The 18,417-nt window shown below is 36.2% G+C and overlaps 1 protein-coding gene across 22 annotated transcripts in view; it reads left to right on the forward strand.

Moving 5' to 3' along the window:
- The first annotated feature begins 49 nt into the window (after positions 1 to 49).
- LOC111924647 (ATPase family AAA domain-containing protein 2-like) overlaps positions 50 to 18,417 on the forward strand; it is a 28,201-nt gene continuing 9,833 nt past the window's right edge. Inside the window, exons 1-15 of one of the 22 annotated variants that reach the window (XM_086884967.1) lie at positions 50 to 232; positions 1,378 to 1,445; positions 7,164 to 7,271; positions 8,269 to 8,317; positions 9,181 to 9,262; positions 10,198 to 10,296; positions 11,228 to 11,321; positions 11,502 to 11,617; positions 12,869 to 13,043; positions 13,659 to 13,747; positions 14,096 to 14,255; positions 15,440 to 15,530; positions 15,965 to 16,279; positions 16,882 to 16,987; positions 17,464 to 17,644. In XM_086884967.1, the coding sequence (XP_086741093.1) occupies positions 7,200 to 7,271; positions 8,269 to 8,317; positions 9,181 to 9,262; positions 10,198 to 10,296; positions 11,228 to 11,321; positions 11,502 to 11,617; positions 12,869 to 13,043; positions 13,659 to 13,747; positions 14,096 to 14,255; positions 15,440 to 15,530; positions 15,965 to 16,279; positions 16,882 to 16,987; positions 17,464 to 17,644 (1,629 nt within the window). In that variant the 5' untranslated portion in view covers positions 50 to 232; positions 1,378 to 1,445; positions 7,164 to 7,199. Of the gene's footprint in view, positions 233 to 1,377; positions 1,454 to 5,875; positions 6,260 to 7,163; positions 7,272 to 8,268; positions 8,318 to 9,180; positions 9,263 to 10,197; positions 10,297 to 11,227; positions 11,322 to 11,501; positions 11,618 to 12,868; positions 13,044 to 13,658; positions 13,748 to 14,095; positions 14,256 to 15,439; positions 15,531 to 15,964; positions 16,280 to 16,881; positions 16,988 to 17,463; positions 17,645 to 18,417 lie in introns of those variants that run through there. The other 21 variants (XM_086884984.1, XM_086885016.1, XM_086885046.1 and 18 more) reach the window with 21 other exon arrangements.

The following is an 18,417-nucleotide window of genomic DNA, read 5'->3' on the forward strand; positions in this document are numbered from 1 at the left end:
CTGCATCCAATCAACACAGCCTTTACGCCAGGCCCCGCCCCCCCACCCCGAGTTGCAACCAATCAGCGCGGCCCCCCTCTCACGGCCTAGGTCGTTGTCGCCGCGCGGTTGTTTTGGTCCCCAAATGCTTTTGGGGGCCGGAGGGGGAAAACTGAGGGAGTGCGGTCCCATATGGAGCGGTGGCTTTGAGAGCTGCGGTCTCCCGCGCTTCCCGGAGAGAAAAAGGCGAAACGTGGGTGTTTTGCGGGAGGGAGGGAGGAACCTGGAAAAACTGAAAAGTCTGAGCTTTGACTTGGCAACAAAGCCCAAGCTGGAAAGTGAAGAGGGATGGTAATAGCTGGAGTGTGTCTGTCTGAGAAGGCAACTTGTACATGTTAAAATGTAAAACCCAGGGAGGAAGAAGGTAGTCTCTGAAGGGCTGAATTTAAGGCAGGTGTGGAAGTACAGAACAGTTTTCCTCTCAGAGATATGACGGAGGGTCAAGCAGTGCCGTGGTAGATCTGGTGAAAGGCTTTAATTTGAGCTTTATTTCACTCCAGGGAGGAACAGTGTGGTATCAGAGAGCAGGAGTTATTAGCTGCGGGGCCTTTACCTCCTTTGACTCCTGTGCTCAGGCTATATTGCACCCACAGCAGTCTTGTTGTGGCATTAATAAATTGAGGTCAGAGACAAAAAACCACATAATTTAACTTAAAAGACTCTTCTATTTGGACAGCTGTATTAATAGAGTGCAAGACTTAGATTTGCACTTTGAAAGAGATTGTGACAGCTTGCTGCTGATAATCTCAGGAATCGAAATTCTTAGTGTTTGACATGAACCAGGCAGACATAAAAAATAGATTATTATGCATTAATGTTTAATTGAGCAGGCATTTTATGAATTTTGTAGTAGAAACTGACAGGAAGGTGGATCAGAGCTTGAAAATTACCATGATAAACAACAGCAGGATGAGGTTGCTGAGTGTAAAGTGCTGTCTGCTCAGTACTAACAAAATCATCTTTGTTATCATCCCTGTGTTCAGCACAAATCCAAAACATAGCTCCTTACCAAGCCACTATGAAGAAAACTAAATCTGGCCCAACCAAAGCCAGCACAGCACCCAGCCCTGAGTATCGTTGAGGGGCCCATAATATGTGGGCAAATGGATTTCAGGTACTGCTTATCTCTTCCCCTTGACAATAGAAGAAGCCTGAAGCAGTATTTTAGGAAAGATGCCTATCTTGTAGGTATTTTGAGGTCAGATGACTTTTGTGCTGGGTGAGCTTGCAGCAGGATGAGAAATGGTACTCTAGTGTGGCAAAAATTGTTTTATTCTTATGAATGAGGTTTAAAATCACAGTAGGTAATTCCTAAACCAGTTTTTTTTTCTTTTGCAGGTGTTTCTACCAGTTCCGTCTGTGATGGTGGCAATATTTTTCTTCCCAGTTTCACCTCCTGTAGCCTGGTATCCAAGTCTGCGACACGTTTACTTTCCTTTTTATGCTGGGAATTGTTATTGTTTATCTGCCTTTTATACATTTTATATTGCACTTTGCATTTCTTGATAAAATTAGTTGCTCCTCAGAGCTCCTGCTAGAAGCCTCTTCTACTGATGGATTTGCAGAGGGCAAATGTGAATCGTGTTTAATCCCAGTATAACTAAGAGGCAACTGAGGATTTTGTTTAACTGAGAGTATAAAAGGTACAAGCTGTATGTGATATATAGGTGTGCATGCATATGTATATATAGATATAATGTACATGTATTGCATACCTATATACATATATATATAAATATATATATACACTTATATAGGCATTATATTTATATATTTATATGGGCTTTGGCATAGGGAGTTAGTATGTTTATATTTTTGTCTCTGTATACATACCTATATATAAATGTATATATGTAGTAATTTAATAAGTACAAAGAGTCTGACTCAAACTTGTAAAATCTGTAAAATGCTGTCTCTTGTTCCTGAAGACAGTTGAAATAAGACTAAAGTACAACACAAATAATTATCAGTATTATAAAATAATCAATGAGTTAATACATACTTAACAGCATCATTATAGCAATACACTTAGTCTCCAGACTCAATAGTCTGGATTATTCTTGGTTTATTCATTAGAACTTCCAGTTTAAAAAGTTTTAGTCTTCTGAAGTGTTCATCTGCTAAATTTTTTTGGTTTGGACTTACTTTTAGTAAAAATCTTTAAGGAACATCATGAAAATGACAGATCTTTTTTTAATCCACCAAAAATATGCATTTTAGCATTTAGCTATTTCAGAACAACACATACAAATTCAGGATGAAATTTCACACAGCATTAAATAAGGCAATAAAAATGACTTGCCCTCTTCATCATAGCAATACTACTAAAGATATGTGGATTACTTTACTAAATTGTTTAAATATTAACATTAATGTTACTTTATTCTTCATTTTATTTTTGATGTTATTGGGACATAGGACCAATTTTTTACCCCGTTTTATTTTGTTTATGGAAGCACAGTAAATTCTTTTTCCTTTTGATAATTGGACCATATTAAGTTCATGCAGTATTTAATCTTAAAAGCAAAGAGCCATTGCACAAGAAACATCACATACTTTAGGTGATTAATCTATTAATATAAGCTGTTATTTTTATAACTGTAATAGAATTACATGTGTAAAGCAGTTTTTCAAATTTGTCGATGAAAGCTCAGCAATACAACCAGTAGGTGGCCCCAGCCTAACATCTTCCTTACACAGGGGTGCTCTGGTTTGCTGCATTGGTGGAAAAGTTCTTGCTAGAACACTCAATGCTCTGATGTCTAAGAAAATAAGGATCAGAATGATGTATAAAGACTTTATTCATAGCTGCCCAAATTATTGGGTACTGTTCTATAAATCTGGGAACGAACTGAACATCAAACTGAACATTTAAGGAGATTTGACTTAGCACAAATGAAAACAAGTACGAGAAGAAAGTGCCTTTTCTCACAGGTGGTAATGCACACAGAATGAAAATTTGAAGTGAAATTTAGAACATTTAAAATTCTGTAGGGAGTAAAGTCTGTACAAGTGAGAAGCTAAGCTGGAGATTGGATCAGGATAAGAATCAATCTATAATTTCCTTCAATATTGCTATTGGAAAAAGAACATTTCTCTTGCTATTTAAATTAAGAAAATTACAGGACTCAACAAAGTTTTCCAGCAGTAATATTTTGAGAATTGAATTCAACTGAGTAATAAAATGAAGGAGGGATTTTATTGTGACCAAAGCACCTACCAGGGATTTATAAATGCAGGTGGTGCCTAGCAGCGCCACAGATTTTCAGGTGATCTTTATGAAATAGTTTATGCAAGCATGTATATTAACATGGAAATGTTCATAAGGAACAAAAAGTTTACGTGACAATAATATTGTGCTGTAGAAAAAGCAAGCATCAAGGGAAAGTTGCTCAATTGGATGTGCAGTTTCTTGTATCTGTTTGAGCTTGTTTATACACTAATTCTGCGAACTGTTCAGTACATAGTGAATACATGTGTTGGGGTATGTTTGGGTAATTGGAGCATGTATCTGTTAAACCTAAAAACTTTGAATTGAGAGATTTAGCAGTTTAAACATACGAGGGAACTAGAAAGTCCCAATAAAATGTAATCCAAAATAAAGTGTATGCATGGATCCATTCATGCTGTTTTAGATGGAAACAAAGGAAGTATAGCCATAATTATTCACTGACTTTGGATGCCTTGGACCATAGCATTGCCTATTTCAAGGTATGAAATACCATGCCTTGGTATTTCATAGTAGTTCATAACTTTAGATTGTTTATAGTCCTCTTGAATTAAGTTCCAAGAGTATTAAAAGAGGAAAGGACAAGTTATCTCAGTCAGTTTGGTTTAGATGATGAGCAGGTATCCTAGAGCTCAACTTCTGACTGTGGATAGCTGCAATTCCTTTGTGATCTAAAGTGTATGAAATGTTAAATTACAACAATGAGATTTTAAAATTCCACAACCCAAGCTGGGAGGATTTAAAACAGGGTATAAAAAATGAGGAAAACAGAATTAATGACAATTTTTAAAAATAATGATTTAAATTATTCCAGTATGGTCTTGGATTTTATAGAGAAAGAGAACTTTGAATTTTTCTTGGCAGTACTCAAATTCCTTAATCTGACAACTTTTCTGTAAATCCTACATTATTCATTATGTCAAATTACTAATCTAAAGCAAATGAGGGATTGGCTACCTCACATTTAGTGTCTTCTTCAACACAAACTGTTCACTTATTCCAAGATCTAAGTGAGATGGGAATCTTCTAAAAAAATCCCTCTCATTAAATGACCTGAAAAGATATTCATACAACTGGCATTAATTAACATAATAAAAGCAATCTCAGATATTTCTAATCTCCTGAATGAGTCACTGATATTCTCTTAACGCAGCCTTTCTTTTACGTGAGTTTTTTTTGAATGCGAAATCACAAAGAAGCAAATGCAGAATTTAATTTATAAAGTTGTCTTATTCTTGGATCATTCCAGATTTTCAAACACTAATTATGAAGAACAGAATTCAATATTTTAACTAATATTAACTACTGTAGCCAAGGGCATTTCAATATTTTAATATTACAGCTTGTTTCAGTGACACTAGTGGATCTCAGCTGCTTTCCCACTTGAACAATCTGCAGAAAATATTACATAGAAATGTGACTGTTTTAGTTATAGAATACATCAGACATTAGTTTATATTTTTAATTATTTTTTCCTGTGACTTAATAATGATTTTAATGATTTTGCATATTTTTATTTTTATATATTTATATATGATTATTTTATATTTATATTTTATGTATTTATATATATTATTTTAATATTTTGCATATTTTATAAGTTCAACTACACAACAAATAAAGTGTGGATTTTTTTTTCAGTACTGTACTGGCCCAGTTTGACATGCAACCTCCCTAGCTGCTGTTTTTTTTTGTTTCCTGTCACAATATTTGTATATGTGTCTGCATTACCTTTCTTTTGTCCTTTGTCTCCTTAAAAACACAGCTTAAAAAAAGTTTTATTATCAGGCCTATTTTTAAAAATTACTTTTAGTTATACATCATGCTAATGCCATGTGTATTGACTGCTTTATAAAAAAAAAAAAAAAAAAAAAAAAATCATAGGCAAAGCCCAGCCACTCTACGGAAGAAATAAAAAAATCCTTGGAAAAATAATGGAACAGCTAATATGAAACTAATCAATAAATAATTAAAAGTGAATAGCAGAATTAATGCAAATTCATTTGTGCTTATGGAAAGTAATCTGTATTGGGTCTGGCTGAGATAGAGTTTATTTTTCCACAGCAGTCACACCTGTGCTTTAGCTATTGCTGAGCTGCACAAACTTCAGCTTTTCTTTTTTTGCTTTGGTAAACGGTCTTATCTCAAGCTACTAATTGTTTCCCATCGTATTTTCTCTGCCCTGTCACCTAGGGAGTAGCTTGGTGGGCACCTGGCTTCTGGCAAGATCAACCCACTATATAATCCTATCAAACCATCTTCACATTATATTTTCTGTAATACTGGTTGCTAAAAGGATGAAGAAAATTAGGATGCAGGGATCAATTGAAGCTGTAGACTTCAACGAAATTTTACACCACTATAAATCAGTCTATTTTGTTTTGCAATCGTAGAGCAAAGTAAGTTGGGGTTTTTTTCATCATGAAGAGCTACTAAAATGAGCCTTATTAGCACGCCTTTGTGCCAGGCATAATATTGGCTTGAGACTTCCTTTTGTCAGCAGAGGTAGATATTTTTGCTCCTGGCAGCAAGTGGTAAATACATGCTTTGTTTGGGCTGAGACCTCCCTACGTGCCACTATGTAGAAGTCCTTGTTGTGAGGGTGATAAGGTTGTCCAGGGAACCTGTGGATGCCCCACCTGTGGAAGTGTTAAAGCCAGGCTGAATGAGGCTGGGAGCAGCCTGGCCTAGTGGAAGGTGTCCTTATCCATGGAAGGGGTGTTGAACTAAATGGTTGTTAGAGGTCCCTTCTAACCCAGGCCATTCTGTGATTGCCAAGTGTTGGGCATCAGGTGCCCTCCACACTAGAGTCTCACTTGGGAGTTGAATGTGATCAAGCTTGGAACTTTGAGGGGACACTGCTGAGCAACCTGACAAACACTCCATAAACATTCCACTGCAGTTGGTTAGGTGGTGAGGTTGGTCTTCTGCTTGTGGTTTGGCTAAAGATTTACAATTCAAAGACCGTGCACAGGAGGATGTATTTTTCAGGTGCTTCACGTGTAAAGATTTTAGACACAGCCAATGTTTAAATTGGCCACCAGTGTCTTCCTTTTGGGATTGTCAGTTGTAGAGAGATCTTCACGCCAGGGCATCTTTTATATATGGGCTGGTTTCTTGTGAACTGAAATGATCATTTCATGTTGTGACTTTCAGTAGATTTAACTTGCCCTCTAAATTGATCTTCTTGGCACAAGAATTGCCTTCATGTTTAATTAACTTTTCTTTCATGCTTGTGAATAATTTTATAATGTCCTGTAAAGAAATGGCAGAAAGTTGGATACAAGAAAAGTGAGGCAGTCTTAGCCTTTCAGCTTGTGTGTCTGTGACTTAATTCTCTCTGCCCAAATTGAAGCCCAAACTGATACTGTTTTCTGAAAGGTTTTCAGAGTATATCAGCAGGGAGATATTTTTTTTTATAACATACATATTCATGGTAGATCAGCATGGGACCTTAATTCCATTTAAGAGAAGACTAAGCAAACTGTTGTCTGAGGATGGCTGTGAACTAAAAATCACTTAATGCCATCATGCTGAGCAACTTAAGTTGCTATGAAAAACTGCCATAATTTCTTTTTGTTATCTTCCTGTGATTTTCCAAATTTTTTTTTCCTGCTAAATGAAATTCTTTTTGTACTGTGTGTTTAGCAAGAAGGGAAAATTAACTGAAAACAATGTACGTTTGCAAATCCTCAAACACTTGTTTTTAATCCTTTATATAAAAAATTAGACATTTGACCCAATTTTTACTTAGTGTTGAAAAACCTGGCAAAGTGTCAATGACTTGCTTTATGCACCCTATATTAAAATATCACGCTGACTACGTATGTTGCTTTCAGTGGGGTTTTTTTGTACTCACCTGTCTTTGCTCTTACACGTCAACTTTGTGTCTTAGTATTGCAGAAGCAGTCTTGCAAAAAAAAGGGATGACATGGAAAAGACACCTAGACAGCAAAGAATGGGAAACTGTGGGGTGTTCCACGGCGCAGAAGAAGTACATACTGTAAAGAAATTGCTTAGTTATCATTTTAATTTAGCTGAAAAAAAACCTTTTTCCAAAGCAGTGTAGTCTAAACTAATATTTTATTCATGCTCTCTAATTGTAATTTAACATCTTACTGTTACAGTCATGCCACAGCTACATTCTAAGGTGGAGGAGATACCTTCTTCAGAAGACATGAAAGAGTAGTGATATGCTGAAACACATCATATACTATGCTTGCTGAATTGCCTTACGATTTTTGAATGGATAAATAAAACCCCCAACTTTTTACCAAGAGCTGTCTCAGGGCTTGGGTTTTCATTCAAATCTTACTAAAAAGTGAATTTACTGATACCTGCTTTATCTGTGTTTGTTCTTGTGCCAGCCTTGCCTGTGAGCTCAAGTAGTCCCCTGTCCCAGGTGGAACTCACAGTAAAATTATAGACAGTAATCAATCATATTTCCTCTGACTTGGCTTTTCTAAATTAAATCAAATTAGCAAATTTTGCTAATTAAATGAATTTTCAATTAACTGAAATCAAGTTAGTCCACTGTCCTCTTGAATGCCAGGTACTTTGTATTTTAAACATATCCATAGCCTGCTTTCATAGTTGTTTTTGGTCAGATATGAATTCCTTTTTGTTTTGTTTCAACCAGAATTGATAATAGTACTTTCTAAATCATCACTAAAATGCCAGTATGATTTTTTTTTTGCTAAGAATTGCTTTGTCCAGGGTTTTATCACACTCCTGGATACTTAATCTGTGACTTATTGTTACAGTCAGTTTTATATCTGGCCAAGTGTTTCAAGTTTCCCATCTACTAAACCCTATTTTAGAGTAGAAATCCTTGTTATTAGTTCTGAGTTCCACAGTGGTGTTCCTATTCTATATTTCTGTGTGTTAATTTAATCTTTTGTATTTATGGAGTACCTTGAAAATGATACTCTAAAGGCACCAGATATGCCCACAGGTTTTCTGCATGTTTGTGTCTGATTTTTCCTGTTTCTTTTAAACAGGAAAATCTAGATATGGAAACAACGGGTGAAGAAACAGCTGACAATCCAGGTAGCATTGTAGGCTACTTCTGTTCTAAGTTTGCTTGACTATACCCTAGCTAAAAGCTTTTTATTAAGCAGTTGAGATGGACTGAACTACTGGTTATTTTCCATCTATTAAAAAAATATCTCTTTCTTTTGACATTACAAGCCATAGCCACAGATTTTAGGGCAGTACTGGTAAAGAGCTCAAAGGTATTCAGACAAAAAAGGCTCAAACTCCAGTGTTTTTCCAAAACACATGCATGATAAAAGGTTGTGGACAGGTGGGAATACCTGTCATGATGCACATTTTGAATATACCATTATTTGCAACTGTACTTAAGGAGTTTAATGTTGTGTGCAGTAATTTCATCATAAGGAAGTGAACCAAAAGGAAAAATGCTTTGCTTTGTTGAGTGATTACCAGATACATTGGAAAGTAGGTTTTAGGCACCTAAAGGCACTTATTTGCTCTTAAGAGCTAATTTCTTGCATGGAAACAATTTTTTTTTAATGGAAATATATGCATACACTCAACTTTAAATTTCTTACCTTCATTCTGCCAGTAACTTTTCTTAAATATGTGTATCCTGTGCACATTTTATAAATTTTTTCTTTTTGGGATCCTTATTGTTTTCCAGTAAAAAAATGACCTATCCAGTGTTGAAAGAATAGTAATTAAAGAGACTTTATAATCTTACTCATATGTTTAACAGTTTTCCTTAAAAATCAGCTGCATGTTTTTTCACTTCTGTGCACTGATTAACCCTGCCTGCCTTGAAAGTTCCCCTGAACTTGGAGTTGGGTGATGCACATGCCGTTTTCTGCCTCTGACTATCCTGCTTTATCTTTAACTTGTTTGTGACATTATTCTAAATTCTTTGCTTTCAGCAGAGCCTAAAAAATGTGAGACAGATTCTTCAGTCCAATCTTCATCTGTCTCAGAGAAAAATTCATGCAAAAGGAATAAAAGGTTTGTGTATGGCTGATAGTTTTTGTTTCTCAGTAGTTTCTCAATAAGGCTTTCAAGGAATTTTGGACTGGTGGCAACTACAGATAAATAGTATGAATATTACTGTGGTAGTCTAAGAATATAAAGTAAACAAACACCATTCTTTTTACTAGCCATCAGATCTTGTTTGAAAATGCAGTATTTATGGTCGCTGATAAGGTGATGATGAGGTTTGTGGCTGAGACTGTGTAACTGAAATGAATCTGTTTTGTAACTGAAGACAGACTCTCCCTCTGAAAACCTTAGACTATTTAATTTTGAGACATGAAAGTTATTTTCTTAAAACTAAAGGCAGTTTACTTAGAGGGAGAGCCTGTGTGGAAGTTTTAATGGGTTATTTTTATTTATATCACTCAAACACTGATTCTGATGTCTCTTTGGAATCAGTCAATGTTTCTGTATGAAACTATCCTTAAACCAGAAATCCTAATTTATGTATTGCAATAGTAATGACAAAGGAGTGTCAAATCATGTAAACAGAGCATGGGGAGTGCCTTCCCTTGCTAGATAGGAACACTTTGTTTAGTATCCTTGAAAGTCGACAATTATGTAAAGAAGGGGTTTTGAAGTCAAATTTTTAAGTAAGTTTAAAATGTTTCACAGAGTGGCTGCATAATGCTAAGTGAAACTTGATTTGTGTGTCAGAGAGAGACTGGACAAAAGGAGTAGCTTGATTAAGAAGTTTCTTTGCATACTAGTGATACATTTTACCTTCCTAAGAAAAATTAAATGTTGCTGTCACAAGGAAAACCACATAATGTGCTTTGAAATCAGATAAAATTTCTAATGGTCTGAAAACCTACTAGATTTCAAAGTAAACTCTGAGATAGTGTTCACTTATAGTTTGGTATTATTTAGAGTGTATTTGAATTTTTTACTTGTTTGAATGTTTGCAGACAGAGATATGGAGTCCCCAGCAGTGATTCCCTTTCCACTTCTGATGATGATGATGAGGAGGATTTTGAAATACCGAACAAGAAGAGAAATATCAGGAGGTTAATGAAATTAGAGAATAGGGGAGGGAGGAGTGTATCTGGGAGGACTTTGCATATGCCTAACTATCAAGTGCTGCCATCTCCATCTTGTACCCTTTCTAAACTGGGGCAATATTTAATCATACCTGTTGGTATTGACAACTGTACTTGGAGTTTCTAAAACTGGATTTCTGGAACTGACTTTTAATAAGAAATTTGATTTCTAGGTGATAGTGGGAGGAAATTTAGAGATAGACACTTTGGTGTATTCTCTTGATGTAGAACTTCACTGCTTCTGTGCTTTAGCGTTGTTTTTTCAAAAAAAAACCTCTACAAGAGAAAATGTTCTAAGTAGGGGAAATAGATTTTGTTACTTAACAAATGCTCTAGAAATATTAATTTAATAACGGTCCAACAAATGAGAGTCTAACAAATTTTCAGCCTGACATCTTTCAGATGTGTATCTTCTGGCACACACATTCCAAAGTTCCCAGGAGTTGTGAACAGCCTTTATAATGTTAATACCCACTAAAATAAGTGTTCTCCTGGGCTGTAACTTTTTGAAGGTAAAAGCTAAAACTATTTGAAAGATGTCAGTGTGTTTGTGAAGGCGAGAAATTCTTCCATCATACTAATCAAGGTCAGTGCATGGTTTCCACATATTGTTCTAAGCTTGTATTCCTATATGTGCTGTGTTGACTGGCTTGGATATTCATAAGTGCTATTGTTAAAATAATTAACTCAATTTCATGTCTGGAGTGACCATTTTCCTTTATCTACTCATAGCCATTAAAACACTGAAATGAAGATTTACCTATTTAGGAAGTTCATGCTGATTTATAAGGTCTTCTGCATTCACTTGCTATCATTAGAAAATCAAAAATCTTCTATCTGCATTGTAAGTTAGAAAGCACTTTTTTTCCTTAATTCAAATCAGATCTCTTCTGGTCAGCTTTCAGAAGTTTGCCTCAACTGGAGTTGACAAGGATACCATGAAAATTGGAGGATGTCTGGCTGGTGTGGAGCACATGCAAATAGATGGTTCAGTAAGTATTTTTGATTCATCGTGGCAGTAAGATGTTTGCAGTATTTATGAAAGCTTCCAGTAATGGGCCATCTACAACTCCCTTGATTTGCAGTTTTCTCTCAAGCAATCAAGCTTCTCATGGAACCTTATCAAGGCTGAAGCTTTCTTTAACACACAAAATATGTTCTGTTGACTTTAGGTACAATTTGACGCCGTGGGTGGTCTTTCTGACCACATTTCATCTTTAAAAGAGATGGTCATTTTTCCATTGCTTTATCCTGAAATCTTTGAGAGATTGAAAATTGAACCTCCAAGGTAACAGATACTGTGTTAATTAAACTCTAAGTTCCAATTTACCTATTTTCAGGAGAATTCAACTGGGGCACCAATATGTTTTAATGCTTCAAAATTCTCAGCAGTGCTGATTTTTTTTTTTTTTTAACAGTAGTAAAATGTAATTTAAAAAAAATTGGTGGAATCCAGTATATATGTAGATCCAAAGATTTATTGTATGGTGAGACCATCCTTTCAAAATGTCTTGCTTTTCAAAGGTGGAGTTGTGGATTTTTTCTTTAAAGCTCTATATGGAAGTGGACTTGATTGGTTTGTAAGCAGGAAATACTTTCTACTTGAAGTCAAATGTTTATTTAGCAAAAGTCCACTTGTCTCTGCCACCAGCTCTTTTTTTTTTTTTTTTTAAGTTCTCAGGGATCATTTTTACAACTGATAGGATATGTAACTCGAAACTTCTAGTGTTTGTTTTGCTTGAGCTAAAATAAGAATATGTCCTCTTTGTACATAGCTAAGTGGCTTCTGTGTTCAAAAAAAATTTAAAATCAGTGATTTAATTGTTAGCTTTATATATTCTTGGTCAACAAAACTCAGTCATGGCATATTGAAGTAGGACCTAAAATTCTTTGCCTTCAGTAACTTTAAAAGTATTTCAAAATAGAAAGAAAATATTTCTGTGCTTTGCTTCTTAATTCATTGAAATTCTTTTTTGAAGCAGCAGTGTATGGCTTTTCTAGTTGATGTAAATGTAGAAATGCAGAATATCTTTCCAGCTTTAGAATACTTCTTCCTTTATTACCAGCAAAGGGAATTCCAGTAACTCAAAGCTTTTCAAAGGACAATCAAATGTTTTACTGTAAAATCTTGCCTTATGTGTAAACAAGAATGAATATGGAGTGCATCATTGAAAAATGAATAATTCCTAAGTTAGCCTAGTCTCAGATTCTGCACTGGAAGCTTGCTCTTGTTTGGCTCAAATCACCCCTGCTGGATTGTCAGAAGTTTTGAAAGTGTCTTTTTGGAATGCTGCAAGTTTTTAATCAAGGTTTTGTACTTCTGCATTTTCCTCTTTACTGATTTTGTTTGCTGCCTTGAAGAACTGTGTAGGAAAGCTTTTGACTTTGCTCATACTTCAGTTGTTGCTGCAATCTTATCCATGAGGTGTTTTGTTTAGGAGAGCAGAGCTGTGTGTTTTAAGGATGGGGTTTGTAATAGGTGCTTTTCCATGTTTTTTTCCTATGTGAATTTTTTTAATTTATTTTTTTTTAATTGCAGAGGCTGTCTATTCTATGGCCCTCCAGGGACGGGAAAGACACTGCTTGCTCGTGCTCTTGCTAATGAATGCAGTCAAGGTAACACAAGAGTAACGTTTTTTATGAAAAAAGGTGCTGAGTGCCTGAGTAAATGGATAGGAGAATCTGAACGACAGCTTCGTTTATTATTTGAGCAGGTAAGGTTGAAATGTGCCGCGTGTTCTGAGTTGGAATTAATTTTCTATGGTCTACAACATGTTTTTTCAGCTCCTTTCACTGAAATGGGATTGCCACTGTTTCCTTTTTCAGTGAAGTTTTAGAGGCTTGAGATCTTGAGATGTATTGGGAAAGGTCAGTAAAGGAAATAAGAAAATCCCGCAAAGCACCACCACTACTACCCCCTCTTCCCCAAAACAACAAACCCAAAAACCTCCCAGAAATTCTCAAAAAACATTTCAAAATGTAAGAGGGGGTGGCTTAAGATCAGAGGGAAAGAGATGCAAGCTGAAAGCATGGTCATTTAGACTGGTAACAGAGGGTTGCTTCCAGAACCTGTAACTCAGCTGAGTCCTGTCTCTATTCTTGTGGTTTCCAGGTAGATGTAGAAACTACTGGTGTGGTTTGTTTCTTGTCTCCTTGGGTTGACATTAGGCTGCTGTCTTTGGTTACTCATGCCACTTTACTCTGTTAGCTCAATTAACAGAGTCTGAAAAATCTAGTTAGTGCCTTTCCAACCGTGATCTTTTTTCATGTATTTTCTCTTCAAATAGGGCTGTTTTCCTGATGTCAGTATTCCTGTGTTTTCATTGTAGGCCTACAAGATGCGACCTTCAATTATTTTCTTTGATGAGATTGATGCTTTGGCTCCTGTGCGGTCCGATAAACAAGACCAAATTCATAGGTAGAACATGTTTTATATTTACATAGAAGCTGCTTGATCTTTGTGAAAAAAGAGATGGCAATTTATTTAACTTCAAGTGATGTATTCATTTTTCTTGAAAATTAGTAATTCCGTGCAATTGAATCTCAGAGATTTTTAGACAGTAATTGAAAACAATTTGCTGAGCTTGATATCAGCAAAAGGTCTGTATTACCTTATCTGTATTTTATTATGACTTAAAATGAGTCTTCTGCTGAACAGCATATCATCAATAAAAACTTGTCCTTTTTGAGTGATCATTGGACAAGGTTATGTGTAACTGAAGAAAATTTATTAAGCCAGTAAATGAAAACCATATTTTTCTGTTAGCTCTGTTGTGGGGACACTTCTGGCACTTATGGATGGCTTAGCCAGCAGAGGAGAGGTTGTAGTAATAGGAGCCACCAACAGACTGGATTCTATAGATCCTGCTTTACGAAGACCTGGGCGCTTTGAACGAGAATTCCGCTTCAGTTTGCCAAACAAAGAGGTCAGAACTTCCACTCAGCCTTAGGCTTATGTTGCAAAGTCCATCTTTCAAACAAACCTCTGTAATACAGCAGCATTGTGCAGCAGCACAAGTCTCCATCCATAGTGTACAGCTTGGACAAAAGCTGTAGGGACACAAAAAGGGATATCTGGAGAAATTGCACTGTACTGTGCATGGCAGACCTGGCACTGAATATATATGATTAGGGTGATTTCAGTAAGTAGTTAATTCTCTAGTTAGCTTTGATTTCGCTGTGACTGGTGAAGAAAATGAGATGTTGATAACTGAAATGTTTAAGGAAGAATGGGTATATTAATTAGTTATAAACTACCCCTATAGCATCTTGAAAATAAAAGAAAGGGTGAGAGAATTCCTCCTTGGTAGCAATAACTTTGATCAAGGCAGATGTTAGAGCAAATTAAGTATGCTGGGATCTTACTGGAAGTTATTGACAGGGACTTGGACAAAGATGCGAAGGATACTGCACAGGTGCAGGGCTTGGAAAGCTTCTAGTTCAATGACAATAGTTAAGCAATATAAAAATGGATATTTAACAACCAAAAAATATCGAAGGGGGTAAGATAGCATGCAAAACTGAAGACCTCTTTTTGTATTTTCTCTCTGGCTGTCTCTGATATTTCTTACCCTGCTTGGAAAAAGGATAAAAAGGCTTATAGAACTGAAAGCTGGTAAAAGTGCACAAACGTTTTTCTCCAATTTTCATCTGCTCTCAGGAGCAGTAGATCAGGTGTCATTAAAAAGATACAATACATGATTCCTTACTATGGTAGAGTTCTAGAAATCTGCTGTAATTAATCTCTGTACCAAGAAATACTTCATGAAATTTTGCTAAATTTGAGAGATTTTTGCTTTGATGAAAAAAAAATCTCTGTTTGCAGATAAGGATTTTGCAATGCTTTTTTTATAATCATTAGGTCTCAAATGTGGAAAAACTCACTTTTATGGAAAATGAAAATGCCTCTCACTTTACTGCAGCCCCCAGCAAGAGTTTAATGTAACAAGTTCAGAAGCAGACAGTGTATTAGTAACTGACCTTTAAAATACTAAAAGATTAAGCAGATAAGGAAAATATTTGTAGTGGTAAACGAGGTTTTTGTGGGTTTGTGTTGTCATTGTTCTTTTAAGAGAAAACTTATGGCAAGCTGACATGCAACTGTTTTCAGGCAAGAAAAGAAATTTTCAAAATTCACACACGCGACTGGAACCCAAAGCCATCAGACAACTTACTTGAAGTGCTGGCTGAAGAATGTGTTGGTGAGTTTGAAAACAGTGTGGGTTACAACATGTGACTTGAGTCCTAGGGAACCTGAGCTTGTACCAGGCAGTACTCAAGCTCTTGCACCTTGTGGCAGATAGAGGCAGTGAGAAGGCATTTGGCATGTGAGAAAATTTAGGCACAGCTTTCAATTTTCTTTTTGTCTCTCAAAACATTGAATGGGTTTGGGACATCTTTCCCAGGGACAAAGTTTTGACCAGCAGGCTGCTGCCTAAGTGCAGGATATCAGGCTGTGAGCCATGTAACAGAACTTTCCTGTTCTGTGTAACTCAGTACAGTAACTCTTTAAATTATCTGTTAGCCTGGTAATTTTTGGCTGCATGAAAGTCTTTCAGTGTTGCACTTTAGAAGTAATGGCATTGAATTCTGTTTTGAGATTGACATAACATTTGATTCTTGTTTTGTTTATTAGGATACTGTGGTGCTGATATTAAAGCCTTATGTGCTGAAACTGGTCTCTGTGCTTTGCGGCATCGCTATCCTCAGCTATATCAAAGCAGAGAGAGACTGCAGATAAACATGGATTCAGTTAAAATAAAAGCAAATTATTTTTCCATGGCTATGATGAAGACTGTTCCAGCTTCACAGAGGGTTGTGCCTTCTCCTGGGAGAGCACTATCAGCTATTTCAAAGCCACTGTTAGAAAACACACTGGAAAGGATTTTACAAACCTTGCAGAGAGTATTTCCCCATGCAGAGCTTGCACTAAAGAGGGACCAACATCAAGGTATAACATCTACATCCACTTGTTTAAAAATCTACCACAGCAAAAGCTTGTGATCTGTGCAATCAACATACACAAATGTACTCAGCTGAACTGGCAGCACAATTTTATACTTTGTGTGTGTTCAGTGCAGGGTGGGAGCTGTGAGTGACTTGCAAAGGCAGTCAAGAACTGTGCATTCTTTGCTGGAGCACCCTATTTCTGACAGGAGCTAACACCACATCTATCACTTGCAGAGAGGAATCTTTAAATTATTAGCACCTCTTTTCAAATAAATGCTTAAAGAAGGAAAAATGTTGTTCAGGTATCTGGGAACTACATAATTTGCTTGTAACCATCTTTATTCCGAGGATAAAAACTCAAAAGTTTTTGTCAACAGAGAAATAATACCTAATGCAAATCATGGGACATAGGACAGCTTTGTAGAGACTTGTACATTCTCCTTTGATTTGTGGTAGAATGAATTCTTCAGAAAACAGCATTCAAATGATGAAATACAAGAGAATTGTTTTGCAGCACTGGTTTTGAAGATGTATTAATGCAAGAGAGAGATGGACTATACAGGAAAGTTAACAAACCTCTCTTCTCTTTAAATCCTATTTTAGAAAATTATGTGGTTGAAAGTGATGAGGAGTCACCATCAATCTCTGAAGAGAAGCCGAATAATGAAACACCTGATTGCAAAAAGGCAGAATTCCGCAATTTCAGCAGGTACATTTGTCCCTGTTATGGCTCCGTTTAAGATGGCTGAGTGTGTAAACTGTTTTGGTGTGAGGGATGCTAGATGAAGGATTTGAAAGTGTGTGTGGGGGGTGATAAATATTTGCCAGACTCAAGTAAAAGGTTCAACTGTTCTGTTCTGTTCTGAGTACACTGCCCTGACCCATCAAACTGAACTGTTGTGTGGGTATTTGGCTGGACAGTCCCACTGTAGGATTTAAGAGCTGTTACTTAACCCAGCCAAAAGAGTAGCAGACATGCTGGAGACTGGCAGGATTTCTAGCAGAGGCAGAGTACCAGTTTGTGAGAAAATAGGCTTTGATAGTCTTCCTGTTCATGAACCAGTTTATAATTTTGTGGAACAGGGAGAGTATTTACAAAACAAAGTGCATAGGAAAAAGCTTTAATGTCTGTTTTCCTATTCATCACTCATTTTTAAACTAGTTTTCTTCTTCATATTGCTGTAGAAATCCTCGTGACCATCCAACATCTTACAGGCCACGGTTCTTACTAATTGAAGAGCCAGGATCTGGGCAAGCTTCTGATTTGGCAGCTGCAGTAATACATTCTCTGGAAAAGTTTCCAATTTATACACTAGATACACCAACTTTGTTTGCTAGCACATCACCAGATGAAACATGTGTACAGGTAGCTTTTTTTCTCATTAATCTCATAGGATTAGTGTATAAACTAGTGAAGTAAACAAAAATCATTGTCAATATTTAAGTGGCCTGATTTGAATGTGCAGCTTTGTTTACTTTTGTCTAAAAATCCACTTTTCTGATGGAATGATGCCACTTAAGGATTTTATACATTTTTCCATTTGAAATGTAACAGGGAGAATATTACTAGCAGCTCAGGAAGATGGGAAGTGCTGCTAATAAACTACTCTGTGTGGCAAGAAATCCTTCTGGTCTCATGTGGGATTTAGAAAATTGTTTTTGTTCCTTCTTAAGACTCTGTGCTACCAGTAGATGGCTCTGCATCGACCTCACAGCATGTCAATGCATATTCTGTAGTCTCTTTTTTAATTATGTTTGTAGGGCAGACAAGGTTTTGAGGAAAACCTTGTATTTATTTGAGGAAAATAATTCCTTTGTTTGTTTGTTTGTTTGTTTTTTACATATACATTTACAACTTTTACTGCTGCAGTACTTGCAGCAAAAGTGTTGAAATTCGTGGAATACTTAGATTTGTTTTATGTTGAGTTTTCATTAACTAGGAAAAGGAAATATAAGCAGTTTAGTGCTGTTTTGCTTATTTACTTTTGGGCAGTAAACCCACTTTGTTTTTTGGCATCACTGCATTAAAATATTTTAATCTCTAGTAGCAGCATTTGAGAGCTGTACATGTTAGAGCAGACACATTATGTGACTGGATACTCATTTGTCACATAAAAGGAGCAAGTCCTTTGCAGATTG

This window comes from Cyanistes caeruleus, chromosome 1 (assembly GCF_971803275.1).
Source record: "Cyanistes caeruleus chromosome 1, bCyaCae1.hap1.1, whole genome shotgun sequence".
NCBI lineage: Eukaryota > Metazoa > Chordata > Aves > Passeriformes > Paridae > Cyanistes > Cyanistes caeruleus.